At 36.6% G+C, this 13,910-nt stretch overlaps 1 protein-coding gene across 2 annotated transcripts in view; it reads right to left on the minus strand.

Moving 5' to 3' along the window:
* The window catches only part of LOC149729396 (uncharacterized), a 35,341-nt gene extending 21,493 nt beyond the window's left edge, over positions 1-13,848 (minus strand). For both annotated transcript variants that reach the window (XM_089886831.1, XM_089886830.1), the window contains exons 1-21: positions 13,631-13,848; positions 12,789-13,035; positions 11,180-11,314; positions 10,116-10,238; positions 9,698-9,859; positions 9,309-9,392; positions 8,864-9,000; positions 7,902-8,055; positions 7,503-7,600; positions 7,031-7,283; positions 6,639-6,921; positions 6,076-6,220; positions 4,716-5,316; positions 4,186-4,349; positions 3,484-3,693; positions 2,637-2,857; positions 1,464-1,984; positions 998-1,161; positions 719-796; positions 466-604; positions 171-333 (exon numbers count right to left, since the gene is read on the minus strand). In XM_089886831.1, the coding sequence (XP_089742957.1) occupies positions 171-333; positions 466-604; positions 719-796; positions 998-1,161; positions 1,464-1,984; positions 2,637-2,857; positions 3,484-3,693; positions 4,186-4,349; positions 4,716-5,316; positions 6,076-6,220; positions 6,639-6,921; positions 7,031-7,283; positions 7,503-7,600; positions 7,902-8,055; positions 8,864-9,000; positions 9,309-9,392; positions 9,698-9,859; positions 10,116-10,238; positions 11,180-11,314; positions 12,789-13,035; positions 13,631-13,711 (4,163 nt within the window). In that variant the 5' untranslated portion in view covers positions 13,712-13,848. The remainder of the gene's footprint in view (positions 1-170; positions 334-465; positions 605-718; positions 797-997; positions 1,162-1,463; positions 1,985-2,636; positions 2,858-3,483; positions 3,694-4,185; positions 4,350-4,715; positions 5,317-6,075; positions 6,221-6,638; positions 6,922-7,030; positions 7,284-7,502; positions 7,601-7,901; positions 8,056-8,863; positions 9,001-9,308; positions 9,393-9,697; positions 9,860-10,115; positions 10,239-11,179; positions 11,315-12,788; positions 13,036-13,630) is intronic.
* Positions 13,849-13,910: the final 62 nt, after the last annotated feature.

A 13,910-nucleotide genomic window follows, 5' to 3' on the forward strand; every position in this document is an offset into this window, starting at 1 on the left:
TTGTGGTGTATGTTTGGGCAAAACATGTTTTTTATTTGACAAATTTTCTCAAGTAGTTTTGACCAGTGGCTTTAAGCGACAGAATTTTGCTAATCTCTTCTCTTTTTTTGGTTTTACTTATTATACCCCCAAAGATGTTTAAACACAACCTGTTACGTTACGCTACAAACCTTGTGGCCACCTCTGTTAGCCTTTCTTCCATCCTAACCACCGAGCTATCTCGGATCCCACTTTGTCGTTTAACTATGTTCAATTCACTTGCTATTGTTTGCATTTCTTGGTCTAAGAGTTCGACCTCCGACAATATTTCATTTGTGAGGTTGGAAAACGATTCTGAAATCAGGAAGATGTAGAATATTAAAGGGGCATACCAATGAAATAACATTTTACAAGTGCTTTTTTTATCAATTGTTTTTTAGAAGCTGTTTCACATAAAATAAAATCAAACTCAATCTGACTTCTTACCTTGTGGATTAAATCCAATCCTTTGTTTCAATCGTTCAATCGCGACCGTATGATTGGCTGAATTATCGAGAATAAACGAAATGTCTGATCTGTGTTTGTTGATCGTTTGTTCAGCTCTCAACACAAATAATTCAAACCTCTGGGAAAGAAAATATATTAGGTGTAGCGACCACGCTTATTTTCAGAAGCGCTAACCACTTTGCCACGGCGCCGAACAATAATTTTCTAAATTAGGAATTAAGCACACATTCACCTGGACTCTTTGATCTACAGCATTCAGTTGATCATTAATTGTTACAACACTTTGTCGCGTCGACTGCATGCTATTCGCCTGTAAATGTAATTCATATTTAACCTTTTCATTTATTGAAAAGCACCTCTGGTATATAAAATGTAAATTTTTACTCCAAATATAGTGCATCTGCTATATGGCAAGACTATAGGATTTTTTAGAAGATCCAAAAAAACACTAATTGTCATTATTCATAGTAGTATATGTATCAGAAAAAATATTAACAAAAAATTTGCTCACCTGAGCGGCAATCGACTGTTTCACTGTATTTATTTCACCATCAAAGTTTCCTAAACGATCGTTTTGTGCAGAAGAGGAACTTTCCAAACCATCCACAGCAAGAGATAATGCACGTAATGTGTTGTCAGTGACTGATAGTTGGCCGGATATTCTTGTGGATTCAGCTAATACAGAAAACGATATTGTTTGTAAGTGCCATGCAAAATACGGCTTATCTGTGTTCTATAAGACGTACACAATAACTTCATACACCTAATGCACGGTTGTAAATTATATTTTTTGTTTCTATGGAAATTTAATGTTAAATTTCTTATCCACAACCCCCATGGTAGTAAATGTTAAGAAAAGGATTGAAATTCCTGCAAAGCAGTCATTTAGCAACCCAAAACATGCATACTGGTATATACCCAAGTGTGTAGTGAGTTATAATGTGCATGCTTTAAGTTCTGGGATTTTGGACATATACCTGCATTTCTTGATTGAATTTCCTGCATAGCAGTAACTTGTTGATTTGTCACCGCACCAGTTTGTCGAATCTCAACCACATTTCCCTCCATTGCTTCCATTGATCCTTGCATGTTATCAAGAGAAGTCCTCAAGCTTCTATCTTCACTCTCTCTATGATTACTTTCTTCATTTATTTCTTGTCTTAGCCCAGAAAGGTCTCCATCATGGCGAGAAGAAGCTCTGGTTAGGTCCTCAATTCGTTTTTCCGTTCTCAGAGCTCTGGTTTCCATTTCATTAAGAAACTGTAGATTTTCAGAGTCCTGTGTCTGCACCCTACCATCCATGTTTACAAGAAGATCATTTAAACTTTGAGATGATGTATGAACATCATTAACTTGTGTTTGTAAGGATGTGATAAGACCGTTAGTGCTGGTATAGTTACGAGATGAATATTGCTCCAACACATCCATTCTACGCCTTAGGATCACAGCCCGATCATCTGTTTGGTCGATCTTGGTTTTTGTGTGGTTTAGCTGGTTCCTGTGTATATAAAAACAAAAAAGTGTAATTTTAAAATGAACAAAATTTTGTGCCTAACATCATTATCATGTAAGCATTGCCTAAGTCGCAAAACCTGCTTCCAAGGTAATATAAGTGTGATACATTTTTTGGCAATTGCTTATTTTGTGATATTTAAAAAATAACCTGATGACGCCTTGCCATATGGGAGACAAAATGTTTGTCTTTTAAGACCGCAAAATAATTTTGTCATAATATCTATACGGATCATTTGTTTATAACTGTTAAAAGGTATGTAATCTGTTTACTGTTTAATTTCTTGTCCAAGGATATTAACACCTATCATTATAACAGCAGTAAATTTCAAAGAAATACAACCCAATTGTTAGCTTTTAGTACAACTGGGATAATATCCTAGGCTACCGACTAATCTAGTCGGTCGTGGTAACTATTGGTTACCGCATATTTTTTATTCAGCCAACTAAAATTTAGTCGGTAGTTTTTCGTTTAGTTGGCTGACTATTGCGTCAAAATTTACTGACTAAAATTTTAGTCAGGCGACAAAAAAATTGAATCAAGGCGGCGACTAGTTTAGTCGATGGAATACTATCCCTGGTCTATCATTGATCATAATGTTATTAAGAGGTAGCTTAAAACAAAACTCCCATCTCACCTGAAATCAGCATGGTAGGAATCAATTCTATCTTGTCTATATCCGACCCCAGCAATTGATCTTGAAACAGCTTGAATATCTTTCTCAAGGTTAGCAACAATCCTATGGAAGGTGGTGATGTCTCCAGCATTTTGAAACACTAAGTTTCGCATTCCATTCAATGTTTCAACTCTGCTGTTTAACTTTGCGATGGATTGTATGGGTTCTTGGAAGGAATGTATCTGCGATAATATTGGTTTAATATTAAGTAAAGTAATTCGTTTAGTAAGGTGTTTTTGCCAAGGTGTTTTTGCCACACAAGAATTAATAAGTAACATCGTTTGACGCACATGCTATTTAGAAGTGTTACATTGAGGGTATGAGCCCACATATGCTTATTTTTTTATATATTTTGTTAAGGTTTGCATTATTTTAGTCTTTGTTGTGTGCAATGTTTAGTTTGTCAATTTTATTGTATATTTTTATTCGTTTTCGTTATCCCTGTTTTACTTTTATTCACTTCTCCTTTTGTTCAGTGTTGTCACGCTTGGTTTCTTTGATTGCTCACATTTAAATTATCAGAGTCTATGTTTGGAGATTTGGTAATAAGCCAACTACAACCTATGGCCTTTGACATGACATATGCCCTCACCAATACAGAATAATATAATTTGTTTATATATATTACCTAAGCATATTCTTTGTCAGAAAAAAAACTTTAAGTAATTCTTTAATTGCGATCCTAAAAGACAGACTTTTTCACTTTTCAGCGACCCATTTAATTTGCCAATCAGGGTATGCAAAGGTAATTGCCTGTTTTATAAAAAGGAATCTTCAATTTAAGTTTTGTGTATAAAACACTGCATACCTGTGACTCTAACACCCTCAAAGCTGAAGGAATTGACCTTAGATCTTCAAACATCTGGTTTTGTTGGATCAGAATATCTTCGTATGTTGTGTTTATGGTTGGGATGTTTAACGGGTGAAGTAACTTTGAAATATTGGAAAGTTTTCTTTGAATGATGGAAATATCGATGAGACTTAAATTTAACTGGGAGTTGTTGCTGTCTTTTAAGTCCTATATGGAAAAAAATATGTACACAAATTATGTATGGAACATGTGCATAGAAAATATGTATAGAAAAATATGAATGGAAAATTGAAGGAATAAACCTATTTACTACAATGTCTGTAACATACTTCTGCACTGTGGTACAACTGCCATACAAATTTATTTAGACCTTGTTATAATGTCTCAAACAACTAAATAGTTGCTTTAGAGTTGATTTTGCATAAGGACTTTTTTTTAAATTCATTATTTTATAACTAACAATTAGAACACTTTGTATACTGTCCCGATTGTGTGCATATGTGTCCTTGCGCAAGAAACAGCAATTGCTTTAACTCAGTGGTCACTAATGGGTTGTCTATACTGTCCGGCACACCAAAACATAATCACCCACAAAGTTATGTATGTTAGCAGGCATGAGGTGTATTAAACAGAACACTTGTGTTAAAACAACTGCTGTTTTACAAAGGTAAATCAGGTTACATGCATTCATCGACTTACTTGACTTCCAAGTTGTGAAACGCCTCCATTTATTTGTTCAGTAAGAACTGATAATTGTGAAGACATTGTTTCCACAACTGCATTGGTGGAATCCATCTCTGCAGATAGCGATGCATTAAGAGACAAGACGTCTGATGTTCGAGCAAACGATTCAATGCTCATTCCTGGTAGTTTGGTTAGTAAGGTGTTAGTGGGAACTCAGTTAGTAAAGCATTAGAAACTGGCTAGTTTTAAAATCAATTTGCGTTTGATTAATTTCAAAGCAGTTAAATTTGGTTAGTTAAGTAAAGAATTAAGTAGTCTTTAGTTATCTAGAAAACCACAAACTTAAGCAGAAAATGTGTAGTTTATTTAAGCAGAAATAAATTTAATTTGATGTACAGATCTACTGTATTTTGAACTACAGAAGGGATTACCCATTAAAAATAGTTATCATGCATTCTACAAGACTTTCATACCCTTAGTATAGGAAAAGTTCAGTAAATACCGTGAAAGGATTAGTACCTTGTACAATTTAGACAACATCCTACCTTCTAAGTGTCTAATACGACGCCTTTGGTTTCCCAACCATCTTCTATGCTCCGTCACTTGTGTTCGTAACTCCTTTAAACTGCTTTCCAATAAAGTTATAATGGCAGAGTCATCTGTAATATTCACTGGGGACCTTGTGTTGGTTAAAGATGGTGTGTTCTCGTTTAAAACTTGAGTTAAACTCTCAACTCCAAGAGATAAACGTGAAATCTCACTTTGCTGGAAACCTAACATATCTTGCATTCCACTGACTTGGTTTGATATTTCAATCACCGAAGAGTTTAGTTTAGACATCCTTGATGCCTTAGAAGAAAAGAGAAGAGAGGATACTTGAGAGTTCAACATCTGAATATTCTTCTGAGCAACATCACTTCGAGTCACCATGGCAACTATAGTCTGCTCCAAACTATGAAGTTCGGATATTGTAGCAAAATTTCTTCTTTCAATTTCAGCTCCTCTTGGAAGCAAAGGATCAACCTCAGGAGGTTGGGAGATTGCTGAAGATGAAGATAAAGTTCGATTCAAAACCTGAATCGCCCCATCAAGTGAGTAGACTTGGGAACTGAGGTCCAACAAAATATCATCGCTTGTTTTTAAACTCTGTTAAAGAAAGAGGATTGTTAGTTCTCTATTGAGCATAGAGATCATATGGGGAGGCAGTATGTCGCTGTGACTGAGTTATTAGGTAATTACATTGTAACCAATGGATAACATTTCAATAGTGATAACATTTGGACATTGACCGTTCTGGGCAAGACACTTGAATGATTGAACGAATGTAAATAATACTTGTAGGTGATTGTTTTTATTTTATTTTTTTTGCTTTTATGGATGACAATTGTATTTTTTTGCTCAAAAACACATTTGCTCCCCATAATAGCGACAACGAGCTCTGATCCCATTACCTCTGAGTTAGAACGCACTAACCAACTGTGTAATGGCTCCGACTTGAATGAATGTAACTGAATGAATGTAACTTACTTTATCCTCGCGTGGCCGGAAAACGACAGTCGTTATCACCTGGGTTTAACACCTCGTGCCAGCTTACGAGTTACCATGTATGTTACTTTGTGGGTAATTATTTTTTTTAGATTTTTTTTTTATGTATTTCTGATAATTTAGACAACCCATTAATAACCACTGGGTTGGAGTAATTGCCGTTAAGTGTCTTGCCCAAGGACACATACGCCCACAATGGTAGCAGCATCGAGCCTTCAACCCATTACCTCTGGGTTACAGGCAGGCGCGCTAATCACTATACCACGGCGCCGGACCTAAAGTCATTGCTCATACCCAGTGCTTACTATTGTGTTGCAGCACCCTGGGTGTTGTAAGCAAAATATCTTGTAAACAACTCACTTCAAATATGCTTGGTATAATCAACTCATGCTCAGCAATTGATAAACTCATCATAGAAAGAGATTCAGTTGCGTTTACCAACAATCTCTTCATGTCATTAAACTCAGCTATCCTTGTTTGATCTTCAGCTTCTCTTGCTCTTAAACTAAACAAATATATATTAATGTGTGAGATAGGACATATTTATTAATTCTTTAAATGTTCTTGGTTTACTATCAAGGGGAAGAAATAGAATGTAAAGGTGTCTCATCTTCCTCATCCAATTATAATATAAACTTGGTGGGAGAACAGACAGGAAGTGCAGAAAATGATTATCATAAACATATGGTATTCTACATGTTTTGGGGCAGAAAACTTTTGACATTAATTGCAAAGTCAGGGCTTTACAAGAAATAAAGAAATTAATTATGCTGTAAGGAAGAAGTTACAAAGCTAAGAAATAGGGAGGCTTGATGCATGCCACACAAGTCAGTGTAGCAATTTTAATTGCAATAAGTTTGCATTATCAAACCAATTTAGGCGTGCATCCTAACAGTTTGCGTAAAAAGAAATAAAAATCTTACCGCAACTCATAATTTCCAATCTCTCGTATTCCTTGGCTTAACATGGAAGCTTGGAAAGCCACGCTAGAATTTAACTCCGATACGTCAACTTTAAGTTGTTCCATCTCATGTGCATTAGGACTTAAAAGCACATTTGCAACTCTTCCATTAGGAACTACTGGAGTGTCACTGTTTATTTGATTTTCAATGTTATTTATACGATTTCTCTCCGTTTCTAGCGAGGAAACAAATTCCGTACGAAGTTGGTTCAACGTGTTTTCAAGCCCACCAATTTTGCTGAGACCTTAAATGGATGAAAACATGTAACTTGAGTTATTCTCGTAGCAGAACAATGGCACTCGTTATAACACAAGTGTACTGTTCACACACCTTGTCCTACAGTTACCACATACCTTGCTGCACAAATTCTGGTGGCTGGTAGCTGATGTTTTTAGAGTGATACTCGTCTGTGTAGTTCGTAGTTTGAGTGGAAAGCTGCGCGTTAGAAGAGTTTGGGATACCTTCAGTAGATGGGAACGAACCCGTTGGAAAATCAGAAAGAAACTCGGGATTTGGGCCAAGAGGAACATCGGTACCGAATTGGTTAAAAAATGCTTCATACTTTTCTGTAGTTTGGTTGAGTTGAAGTAACTGCTGTTCAATCGTCTAACAACAAATATTTGTATAAAAATATAGCACTTGTGTAAGCAACTAATAAATTGTCTACTACTTATTTAACAGCAAAATCAAGTCTTGATTTGTTGGTACTTTACCGAATGGTTCTTTCCCTGAAGAGCGAATAACAAAAGAGCATAGATGGTAAAAATTGTAGTAAAGATGCTGACTTGGTTAAAATACACAGTTTAGTAATGCTCATTAACTTACAGAAAAATCATTCCTTCTGTCTCTTATGGAGTTCTGAACTTCTGTTGCTACTCCTTCAATTCGTAGATTAACTTGACCGTTAGTTATGCGCTGCGTTTCTGCAACAGATAAAGAATATTAATTTAAAAGCGACACAAACCGAGTATTTTATCGTCGTGTGGCTGGCGCAACGACACTTGTTACATATTACTGTGAAGTAAGACGGGACACCCTTAGCACATAATATCCAAATATCCTGAATGTTGTAACAGAGAACAACAGTCCATGTTAGTCGTAAATGTTCTTTGTTTACTACCAAGTGGGACTAGAAAATAGAATGTAGCGATGTCCCATCTTTCCCCACCCAACTTAAATTCTATACTATTTAATTCATTTAAGTTGATTACTCAATTTCCACACCTTCTACTTGTTTAATAGATTCTTCTAACGTCGCCACCGATCTTGCAACGTCCATAAAGATATTCAAATCATCTCCGTTCAAGGTGGGTGGGTTAGGTACAGCTGGATGAGAACCTTCAGATGTGGAGGTTCTACCAAGTGCCGAAGTCATATTCTAAATAAAATAAGACTGTGAGGTAAGATGGGACACCTTCAGCACATAATATCCAAACATCCTGACCATGTTTTGAACAATTAACAACGGTCTGTGGGAGTTGTGAGGATACGGATTTATATTTCTTTGAATGTTCTTTGTTTACTACCAAATGGAACGAGAAAATATAATAAAAAGGTGTCGCATCTTCCCCCACCTTACTATATAGTACTGTGGGGTAAGGTGAGACATCTTTAGCACATAATATTCAAATATCCGGATCGTGTTGTGAACAATTAACAACGGGCTAAGAGAGTCGAGCGAAAATTTTATATAATTCTTTGAATGATCTTTGTTTACTACCAAATGGGACGAGAAAATAGAATGAAAAGGTGTCTCATCTTGCCCCGCCCTAATATACAAAGAACGGTCATAAGGTATTAATGCATGACACAACAGTCTGTCCAGGGCGATTGGTTTTATAACCCTAGCCTAGAATCGAACCCAGGGTTAACCAAACACGATTCGTATCCAGCTAGTTAGAATGCCAGGGAAAATTTTACTTGGTTTAATATTGTGTGAAATGTTACGAATTATATGCATGTTGTATGCCAAATTTGACCAAACAGCTTCTCCGAAGTCGAATACCGGTTTCGTTTTATATGTTTATGGTTATTAATACGTGGCTTAGCATGTCGTCGTTTTGAAAAAATTATAAAACTTGCTAATGCAATTTTAATACACCAATAAATCGAAATAAATCGAAAACAAAGCTTTCTCGAGCGTATGTGTCTATTTTCGGTATTTTAAATCTCTATGGAAATTAAACCTGAATCGTCAAGTTCATGGTGGTCTGTCTCGATTCAATGGCTCTTATTGCGTCACTGAGGTCTTCGATCGACAATGGGAAATCCCCCGCAACCATCTCGGAGTCGTAAGCATCTTCAGGAGAAGCTTCTTCGCTTGCTGTAATGGAACGGAAAGTGTAATTAGTCTCGCTTATATAAATGAACGAATAAAACTGATTTATCTTTGCATGGCGGCAACGACGATCGTTATTGTCCACGCAGATACGTATCTTTATAGGTGATTGTTTTTTTGTGATGCTATAATTGGTATAGTGGTAATAGACAAACTCTAGCCCAAATCCCTGGTCCTTTGGCGTGCCACGCTAAAATATAACCTTCGACTCTATGTATATGCAATAATTTAATGCTCCCTGTAACGAACATCTATTTCACCATTTTAATGCAGATACATTTAATAAACCTTACATTTTAGTAGCTCCACGTCACTTTGCATGTTGTAGACCGTCTCACTCACTTCTCCCAACGCTAATGTGCGTGACTCCGCATCAGCTGTATTACAAGGTTTATGGATGCAAAACGTACGTACGTAAGCGGCACTGTATATAAGGGTGGGGAAGACGGGATACCGTTTGCACATAATATACCCTGGAAGGATGGGAAAACATGGGAGCCTTTCATTTCTTCACTCGCCCATCTTGATAGTAAACAAAAACATCCAAAGAATTATAAAACCGCATCTTCATGGCTCCCACAGACTGTTGCTAATTGTTTAAACACATTCATGACATTTGGATAATATGTGCTAAAGGTGTCCCATTTTACCCCACACTACTATACATTGAGTTCTAGCTTACCCCTCAACATATGCGCCTCTCTATTCAAAGCGTCAATACTCGATGCAAACGATTGAAAGTAAGTGTCGTAGTTGGAAATGATAGTTTCGGTTTCGTTCATTCTCTGCCCGATGTGCTGAAGCATAGAAACAACCTTGGGGTCGCTGGTTGGGGGGTGGTGGTCTGAATTTAGATACATGCTTATTAAATAGTGATAATTCTAAATGGGGCATTGGAATATATGAGTATACATAGTACTGTGGGAGAAGATAAGACACCTTTAGCATAAAATATCCAAATTATGGGAGTCGTTAGAATACGTTTTTATAATTCATTGAATGTTCTTTGTTTACTACTAAACGGGACGAGAAAATAGAATGAAAAGGTGTTCCATTTGCCCCAACCCTATTGTATGTATATATATGTGATGCAACGTTACCTCGAGATATGGTCGCACTTCCGGATGAAGTTACACCACTGACGGGCGATATTGTGCCATTACCGACAGATTGCATCGCTGTCACAAGTTTGTTGATTGAACTACCTTGCTCAGCTTGCATTTCTAAAGGTATAAGTTAAAAAATTGGCATCACTACAACGTTTATTTTTAAAAACATTAAACATCGGGAATTCATATAATCTTGATGGCTAATGGGAATGATTGCCCGGGCTTAAACATGATGGCCATTTAGATATTTAACAACAGATTGATTTGTCTATAATTCTTTAATTAATTGTGGAGGTGTATTAGAACGGCTGTTTAATTAGGTCAATTTTCCGCATGTTTTAATTTCTCAAAACACCTTTAAATGCAGTCGCTGGCCTTTGAAATTAACATACTTTGAATGCCCATAGTTTGTTGGAGTGAGGTATAATATGTTCCCATTGTCATTAGAGCTTAAATATACATTTATCGTTTTTAACAAAGCAAAAATAAACCTTAAGTTAAACTTTAAGCTATTTTAAAAGCAAACTCTAGTTCAACGATGGGCAGTTTTTACTGCCTTTTATAGATCTGGACAATTTCCAACTGTCCACTGTGAGAGATAAAAGCCTTCATGATCAATTTAAGACGTAAACGGCTGTATAAACCCACATCCAAGAAGCGGTATATGGCCAAAATTAGTAGAGTGTGATACGCGGCGATACAAAAACAAAACCTGTATTAGTTTTTGATTCCCCAATGGAAAGGGAAAATTACTGGCACTTTAAAACGTTTTTACGGGTTACAGGTTTTGTCGTCAACTTTAAACTAAGAGACTTATAATATATAACAATATTGTATCATTGTTTTGTAATGATACAAATTATTTTTTTTTGCAAAAATAAAGATGAAATTTTGGTGGAATTTTTGCTACCATGCGTAATATATTTTTTACAATTGTTCTTTTTGTTGAATTTATGCGGCCGGGAAAGATTGATATTATTTTTACAAAAGAGGCAAAAAAAGTTTGTATTTTGTAAGTGAATAAACACAATATCATTAATTCAATACATAATTACCTTCTACTCTGTTCAATCTACTTTGCATATGATCGTTGCTGTTCTTTAAATATGATATTTCTATGTTAAGATTATCTATGATAGCTTTATTCTGCTTTAATCGCATTTCGTTCGCATCTATATCTTGCTGGACACCTGTAAAGAATAAATGATTGTAACTTAAATTTGCTCGTGTTTCAGGACAACTGCAGTCGTTATAAGATACATTACATGTTCGCTTAGGAGGCGTTCCATATTATGTGATTATTTGGGTGATTGTTTATTGTTTGTTTTTCGTCCTTGTATGACTAGTCGTATTAGCCACCCACATTAAACGATAAAGTATTCTTATGTGGCAGGGCAGTGACAGTTGTTTTAACACGAGTGTTTTGTTTCATACACATCGTGTCTGCTTACGAATAACACGTACGTAACTTTGTGGTTGAATATTTTTTATATTTTTTTTGTATGGCTAACGTCCATTTTAATAGAATTAACTGGTCGTCCAGGCGCCGCTCTGGAATTTCAGGTCAGAATGTTTATGTACATACTTGAAAGGCAAGTCATAGACAGCTAGGCTTTTGACTCAGAAGCAGGTATATAGCGCACAAGACAAGATTATGTATGTAGTTTCACCAGCACGCCACCGGACGTTGTTCACTCGCCACAGCGGAATTAACTCTCGTGGGTGTTCATGAGCTTCTAATGTTGAATTAACGGAAATGGTTTCCCAAGTTCTATTCAGACCAATCCCACTATACTTGACGTGGTGCCATGTGTCTATAAAGCCTAGTGTAACCTTACAAAGTGCAAACGCATGCGATCCCAAAGCAAAGTATTCGGAATCTCTATCTTTGCTACTTTCGCTGTCTCTTAAAAATCTAAACATCGCATGATATATTAGGATGAGGGAAGAGGGCACCTTTATCACAAAAAATCCAAATATCCTAATCGTCTTTAAACAATTAACAACGGTCAATGGGAGTCATGAGGATAAGGTTTCATAATTTTTTTGAATGTTCTTTGTTTACTATTAAATGGTCAAGAAAACAAAATAAAAAAATGTCTCATCTCCCCCAGCGCCCTCCTATACTATCGTAGTTTTTCATTTACGAATGAGGTGTGAGCGTTTCTTTATCGTTGCTGGAACGCCAAACATAATATGAAACTAAATTCATTTTCACTGACATCGTATATATGAGTTGGGGTAATGGGCCAACTCTGTCATGAATCCAAGGTTTCCTGGCATATATACGTATGTCAGTCACCATGGTCTATGCTAAATATGTTTACTAAGTTATTAAGAAACCATGGCAGTTGCATGTCTTGGCAACTTTGTGTCATGATGTGTTGAAAGACAACCGATTTTGGTTTATATCGTATAGTAAGTTGGGGGAAGATTGGACATGTTTCATTCTGTAAATCTGGAAAAAAAATGTTTACCATAGTGAACATTTTTTGTTGCAGATTTACATGCACGTATCCTTACGACTCTAAACGAGCGTTTTGTTAATTGTTCAAACGCGATTAGGAAACACGGGACATTCTGTGCTAACGGTACCCCGCATCTTACCGTATTTTACCCAGCAATATAATATGCCTAAATCTGTGTGAAGCACATCATACTTACGTCCTATCCGTTCAACCATCGTGCTTGTCAACGTTACCCGTAGATTATTCCCAATGGTGGCCGTTACCCTTCGCAACTCGTTCTCCAGTATGCTAAGTCGGGAGAAAACTGAGTTGAACATAACCGGGTTCGGGGCAAACTGGCTAAAACCGGTTGTAGGTCTTGATTGTGACGTTTGAGAACTTTGTGGGTTGGTGGTTCGACCGCTTGGGTTGCGTGGGGCAATTTGTGGGACACGGCGGTTGCTCTGCGAAGAAAAAGTATGTTTTGATTGACATTTCGGGTATTAGTGTTGAAAGACACGGGATTTAGGGAACAGAATCCATAAAAACGCATATTGGGTAAATTGGTAATTTCACGATGATAGTAATAGTTAGTTTTATTTAAAAACATTCGTATTGACGTATGTATAGTAAGGTGGGGTAAGATGGATATACATCTTTAGGACATAATACTCCACGTTTCGTAATCGTGTTTTGAGACGAAAAAAGATAATAAAAACCTTAACCCCAACCTACTATAATTTTTTTTTTAATAAAACACAACGTTTTTATATATTAATATAGTCTATATTCTGGCCTACATGTACTTGACGCAGCTTAAAATTTACAAAGGGAATGCGGCAATTGTCTGCAATTTGAGCAAGTCCAAAGCTTTGCGGATTAAAGTTTGAAAAGGAACTGTTATACAAAGGATTAAGTCGGCCAATCGGTTGTGTACTTTTCCATTTAGTAACCGATTTGAGGTCAGTTTGCCTTTTGTTGTTAGGACGAATACATGAGTGGACTGGAAGCGGTCATGAAATAAGTGGGTTGCGGCAATGACATTTAAACGTGTCTCACCTGTAGCGTAACTCCCGGTGGTAACTGACATCTTATTGAATGAATGAATAAAAGGGGAACCAGCAAGCGGTGTAGGAACATGGTTAGTTGATATTTAAACACGAATATTCTACTCTCTTGTGGCGATTTGGCATGTACCGCAAACAGCGTCTACCATTTTGGCCTTTCCTGGACAACAGTGGGATGTTTACGAAGATATTCCTTCATACGATGCTAGCAAACTAATTATCTGATAAGAACTCGTCACTATCGGACGTTAACCTTTCCTGCTTGCGCGGGT

Source organism: Ciona robusta, chromosome 10, assembly GCF_009617815.1.
Source record: "Ciona robusta chromosome 10, ASM961781v2".
NCBI lineage: Eukaryota > Metazoa > Chordata > Ascidiacea > Phlebobranchia > Cionidae > Ciona > Ciona robusta.